At 37.9% G+C, this 6,616-nt stretch overlaps 1 protein-coding gene across 1 annotated transcript; it reads right to left on the reverse strand.

Moving 5' to 3' along the window:
* Window positions 1–1,665: 1,665 nt before the first annotated feature.
* Window positions 1,666–5,549, reverse strand: LOC120807233 (protein shisa-4-like). The gene is made up of 5 exons (XM_040159001.1): window positions 5,492–5,549; window positions 5,019–5,175; window positions 4,644–4,879; window positions 3,480–3,638; window positions 1,666–2,761 (listed from the first exon to the last, which is right to left on the reverse strand). The coding sequence occupies exons 1-5, from the start codon at window positions 5,547–5,549 to the stop codon at window positions 2,616–2,618; spliced, it is 756 nt and encodes a 251-aa protein (XP_040014935.1). The 3' UTR covers window positions 1,666–2,615.
* Between the last annotated feature and the right edge of the window lie 1,067 nt (window positions 5,550–6,616).

The following is a 6,616-nucleotide window of genomic DNA, read 5'->3' on the forward strand; positions in this document are numbered from 1 at the left end:
GCCTTCAGACAGAGGAAAGCACGGACAGAGGGAGAGATAGAGGAAGGGAGAAGTGAGAAGAAGAAAGGATGTAGAGGAAAAAAACAGCTATTGCTGGCTGTAAAGATTATCTGCCACATTGTCCATGACTCTGGCTTCCCTACGCAAGTGCTCATTAGCAGTTTGAGCCGCACTTCAAGGACAGAGCTCATTTTAGATGGCGGGAAGGCAGCAATACATATGGGCAGGGTAATTTTTCCCGTTTTAGTCCCCCCATCATTTCGATGACTGTGATAGCCACAGTCAGCACTATTACTGTATTGATTAATGGATAGTGCGGGGTGCTATAAGAGGGAGTGGTGGTGGTTATTATGGGATTAAATGCAAGCATGCCCACTCTGGCTATTTAACTGCACATGATCCCAAAGGAAGAGGCTAAATTGAGTGCAGTGGTTTACTCACACTGTTCGTAGGTAATAATATTTAGTTAAAACATTATGGATTTTTATAACAAACAATGATTTCATTGTAAGATTACTTGTGAAGCAAGCTCATAAATTACAGTGTTTCTCCATTGCTTTAATGCATTGCTAGAAACAAAACAATTAGTTTTTAGAATATTTGACACGAACTAAAACTGCCTCCATGTGCAAAACTGCAAAGCTCCACAAGGTTTTTGTTATCTGAAAACACATTTGCATTGTTATCATTCCATTGGTAACATTTTATAATACAGCTCATGATTTACAGTTTAATTTTATTGTATGAATTAGGAACCAATAAAATGGGGACTGCTTCTAACTGGTGATTAAATGTATATACAGCGGAGGAAAACAAGACTATAGTAAACAAGTGAATAACAACTGGGCATTTTAGAGGAAAGAAGAAATTAATTAAAGTATTTTTGTAAATACTAGGTACTGGTGGGTACATTAATGAGTAACAAAACTGAAGTTTGGAAGAAAATGATTTTAACAACCCTTTTCTGATTATGCAGTCCTAGGAATGGCAGAAGTGCATCATAGCAATGGAGAAAACTAATATTTCTGATTTTAAAAGGAATAAAAGGAGTGTGCAACACTGTCTGCATTCTGACACTTACAGATTTGTGCTTTAAGCTCAAAAGTTTTCATCATAGGAGAACATTTAAAATTCTTGTTGCACTGCAGCTTCACTATGCTATGCTCAATCACAAAATTAATGGTTATTAATAGTTAGTGAAGGATATTTACTCTCAGGACTTTTTTTTATCTTCACCAATGTACTGTATGCCTGTAAAAAGAAGTTTCTTAATAGTAATGGTAATGATAAACATCTTAATGATGATCTCTTTTTCAGATTTCCCAACTTGTGCAATAGACTATTCTCAAATGTTTCAAAATTAAAAATAAATAAATAAAAATGTTGTTTCAGTTTCAGGGTTGCTGTTCATGCCAGCCGACTGTCACACTGAGCTGCTGTAAATTACACGACAAAGACTGTTGTTAGTGTTACAAGACTTGTGTGGCTTCCTTTAGTGGTATTGTACATTCACTCAGTGCAAGTACTGTGTAGTTTTTGAAAAAGTGTAGCATATTATGGTAATTAAATGCTTTAAAGGTTTTCCCAGTGTTTTTCTATTGTAGCCATCAAACTAAAAGTTTACAGGTGGGAAATTTGTATCCGCCTAAAAATGAAACACGACACCCAACCATGTATCCTGTAGATCAAGTGGTTAAAATACAGACACCTGGGATTTTAATCCTGGACCTCTGCAAGAAAAAGAAGTATGCTTAATCTTGTTGAGACTACCTTTTTGTCAGAATCATAGGTTTGTTGTTTAGCATTTAAAACAATTTGCTTGATAACAATACCGTGTAGCACCAGCACGCAGCATATTGTGTTCAACTGTTTCGCTTTTCTATTCAGAAGTGGGGCTGAGGAGACCTCTAGTGGCAGCTAGAGTTTATTGAAAAGTACATCGGACTCATGGGTCAATTGAAAGAGTATATATGTATTAACAGTGCTGTTCATATGTGATGTAAGAAAATGAGGCTTTGTACTTTGTACTGTAAGCGTTGAGTATAATAATACACATGAATCCCCCAGCTGATGGGGACCTAGTCAAACATACAGCTCATGATCATCACCTGCAGGAACAACAACACTGCACAACAAACAAGACTTCCCTGTTTTTTTGGGATTTTTCCTTAATTGTTGTGCTCATGTTACAGTGTTTGTAGTTTTTTTTTTTTACCCAATAATCGTTGTTTTTATATTTTTTCTCTCTCTCCTGACTTGATATTTGTGTTTTGTACTCCTGGAATTGAGTGTTTTTCAGCATTCAACACATCAATTTTAAAAGTTATCATAGTTTCAAATTGGATACTGCTAAACAAATGGTCATTACTGAAGTTATTATTCACAAAAGTTTACACTTAAAAAGTAGCAGCAGCAAAATACAGCAAAGATTTTTGGTAGTCTGGTTTAAATTATGAACAGTTTGGCTTAAATATCACCAGATGTATTTAATTTGACATCCCACAAAGTTGTTTCCGCTGTATAAACACTATCTAAAACACACATTCACTCACACATTCCCCTGAGAACGGTGGTGCAACAATCATGCACTGTTTTTATCTGGTAAGCTTTCCGATTCAGGGGTGTGGGCCATAAGACGGGTTGTAAGGTGGCTGTGCAAGTTCATCTGAATGTAGTGGCGGTGCATGAGGCTGGCCAAGTGGTTGGAGGGGGTACATCGGCTGCCGCTGAGGGGGTGGAACTGGAGAGCGAGCTGGATCTGCTGAAAAGACAAGAATAAATATTTGGTTTGTTGTCACTGAAAAATTGTGTTGCTTTCCCAAATATTCTTTTTTTAATAATCATGAAAGACAAGGTTGGTGTTATTCTTTATTTATGTTGTTAACATATCCAGTGACAATAAGTCCCTATCCTGTCTGTTGCTCTCAGCCCAAAGCCTATTTTTTTCCCACTGAATTCATTCATCTAAAAACATGTCAAATATATATAGTTTTTTTTTAAGTCAAAATAATTTCTTAATAATTTCTTAGATTACCTGGGCACTGTAGTTTTTTAGCAAACATTACTCTGTCAGCAGTAAATAGTGAATTTTTTGGGGACTATTTAAAGATGCGGATTAATACACATAGTGAGAATTTACAGCAGGACACTATATAGGATTGAGTTCAAATAATCTACAGTGCCCATGCTCGTGGTAATAGAGGAACTTGTCACTCAGTGCAAAAAATACGGCTCACTGATGTGTTTTTAATTGTTTTTGGATAACAATAGAGCTCTATGGCACAGAGGAGTAAGATACATCAGGCTGTAGGTACACAGGCAGTACTTTCTGATTTAGGTCTTTACATGGGATTTGTTGTCGCTACAAAAATAAAGAATATCACCAGGAGTGTCCTTTAAAACTGAGTATTGCTGTCATTGCATCGTAAGAAACACTAACGCTGATCCCTTAATGGGAATCAGATGATTACAGAACTCACTAGCTTCCAGGTATGAATGCGGTGGTGCTGTGGGTGTTGGTGAGCCTCCATATCCATGCAGGACGAGTACAGGCTGGTAGCCTGGGAAGGACAGCTTTTTTCCAGAGGAGGAGACTGGCTGCTGGGGTGCATTGACTGCATTGGTGGTGTATATCACAACTATAGGTAAAGTCATAGATTTATATTAGTTTGGGAAAAAAAGGTATAGATACTCTCTCATTTGTTGGAAAGATTTGATATTTTGGGAAATGTTTTCCTGCCAGAATTCGACTGGCTCGGTCCAAAGGAAACCACATTCGCCTCAACTAAAACCTCAATAATGAACACTTTGTATCTCTTTCAAAATGTTTGACAGGTGGTTATGTGCCAGACTGTGTCTTGGTCCGGAGTGTCTGGAGTCTCTACTGGTTGACTAGCGACTGCGGGCTAAGAGATAGTCCAACACATAACTGTTCGTAAAATGGCAATTTGTGGTACGATTAAACAGACGAAAAACAAAGTGTTTATAAGGGAGCTGCTTGGTGGCTTTTGGTAGCGTTGGACGGAGCCAAGCTAGCTGTTTGCCCCTGCTTCAAGTCTTTGTGCTATTGCTGCATTCACAAAATATCAGCAGAATGGGAAGAACAGGAATAACGCCCCACATTTTGACATGGGAGTGTTGACGCATTATTCCGAGGTGGTTATCCTTAGGGCTAACCTTGTAGTCACACCGGATAAATAGCCTAAATTAGCTACTTTCATTGTGCTACATGTAACAGCTCATTACCGAGGGAAACCGGATACACACAGTGTATAGCTCCTATAAAATGAGCTGAATGGATTGTGTTAGTATAAAAATTGAATTTTATTTTGATGTAACTGCCAGATGTAACTGCATTTGCAACCATCCTTCACACAGTTGTTTCAGAATCGTAATTACAAGTCGGTGGCTGACATGAACAGTTTTTCTCAACTGGCTGCCTGTAATTACAGTTTAGAACAATATTAATGACATTAATGAAGCATAAACCATATTAGTACAGCTGCTGGCTGTAACTTCATATTTAGCTTAGCGTACATTCATTAGAGTGGCACCGATCTTCTCACCCAACTCTCGGCAAGAAAGCATTTTTGGGAAAGTGTATTTCCCAAAATGTTGAAGTTGTGAACTGTAACCGTAATCACCTGCACAATCAGTACATCGTAGAGTCTGACAGTGTAGTTTCCTACACAAACTAAACTTTAACCGAACATTTGTCCTACTTTGCTGCCTTTGGTCGGTTCCTTTTCGACACTTGTAAAACAAGCAGCAGGGAGACACACAGCAGACGATGAGAACCACACAAAGGATAATGGGAAAAATAGATGCAAAGATGCCTCCCAGAACTGCAGCAGCACGGATTTGTTTCTCATTGCTAGGCCTGGGGGAAAAGACGGCAGTTTTTTTAGAATTTTAATGATTCAATCAATTACATTTTTTAAAAATACCAACATTGTTTAAGAATACCCGGATATAATTAGCTAGTGAACTGATGCCACAGGTTGAAAACAGAAGCACACCTTCCACCACAGCCTTCTTGTTTTTCTTGAGTTAGATGGTTTTCCTGTCCACTGCAGCAGTATTTCTTGTCGCAGTCTCCACAGCAGTACTGAAAGCCACATTGCTGAGTATCATGGTAGAAACCATCCGTGTCCCAGTAGCTGCTACAGTAATCATCTGTAATACGTAAAATGCAGGGTCATGGTGAAGAGGGGGGAGGGTGAGAGGGAGTTAACTGATAAGATTAAGAGCAAAATTTGAGAACTTTCAGTTACATGCTGCACATGTTCATACAAGCTCAAAACTAGTGTCACTACCAAAAGTAAAATTAAAGTTGCAGTTATGAAACTGTGGCAACCTGATAACTTGACTGGATTGTTTTCGTTTCATTCGGTGACTGCTGACATACTATTGTGCAAGTCCTAGATATCCTAAACTGAATAACTGAACGCATATAACTGAACTTCTGAATAAATACCTAAACGAAACTCACCGCATACAGCCAGGTGCAGGATCACACACACGAGACTACCCAAGACACTTGAAACCATAACTGCTTTGATTTAGTGTGAGGAGGGAAGAAGCTCTGACTACACTGAGACAACCATTTCAACCTGTCTGTCTGTACCAACCTGTAGCAAGTAACTCAACAACATTCCTTAGTTCATGTGAAAGATTTACCATTGTATAGATTATGAGGGTTTAACCGTCTAACTACAACTGTAATATGCTACTTTTCACACAAATTCTTCAATGATTCAAAAGTAACTGCTCAACACTCACTGTGTGCATTTGTCTGTTCTGAATGCTTTTACTTTGAATACTTTAAGTATAGTTTGCTAAAATATTTGATTACCTTCTACTTCTCAATATAGAGGTTTTCCCTGTAACGTATTTTTATTCAATGAACTTCCTAAAGGTTATAAAGGAAACCCTTGAAACTGAAAACAACTCAATCAGAAAGTCAGGTCACAGGGAGCTCCAGCATTGTTAAATTTAGTGTCTTTTCCCTTGCAGTTAAGCAATACAGTCAAGTAAATCCACCCAAATTTGCTGTGAAATACGCTTCGACCCACTGCCCTTTGACACTTTAGCACTTGTAACTTATCCCCATTTATCAGCTTTATTCTTCATTATGTTCAAATGTTTTGTTTTCCTGTGGACAAATTTAGCATTTAAGCCTGCTCATCTGACCTGTTCTGCTCTGGCAAAAAGCTTCTCTGTTACACTAGCAATGAATTTGAAGAACTAAATGGAAATGTACCTACTGAACCCTGTCTCTATTGTCCCCGTTATCAGTACTAAATTACATAGTACCACAATCTTTTGTTCTAGAAAACTTTTAGGGAATAATTTGTTGATTCCAGACCCATAAAAAAATGTTACCATATTCTGTTCTTCTGTTAAGTTGCATACAAAAGAGAAGTTAATCCCTGGCATTGCTCTCTGAATAATTACATTCACTCAATCAGCTAACTTGTATTTCTTCAGTTTTTTATTAATGTTGCACATTTGCAAATTTAGTTGTGTCCCTTTGTTTTTGTGGTGTATACTTGACACTAATTCAGTTGGAGTTATCACAGTCTGTGCTGCAACTTTCAATAACTAAAGTTGGGAA

This window comes from Xiphias gladius, chromosome 21, assembly GCF_016859285.1.
Source record: "Xiphias gladius isolate SHS-SW01 ecotype Sanya breed wild chromosome 21, ASM1685928v1, whole genome shotgun sequence".
NCBI classification, from domain to species: Eukaryota; Metazoa; Chordata; class Actinopteri; order Istiophoriformes; family Xiphiidae; genus Xiphias; species Xiphias gladius.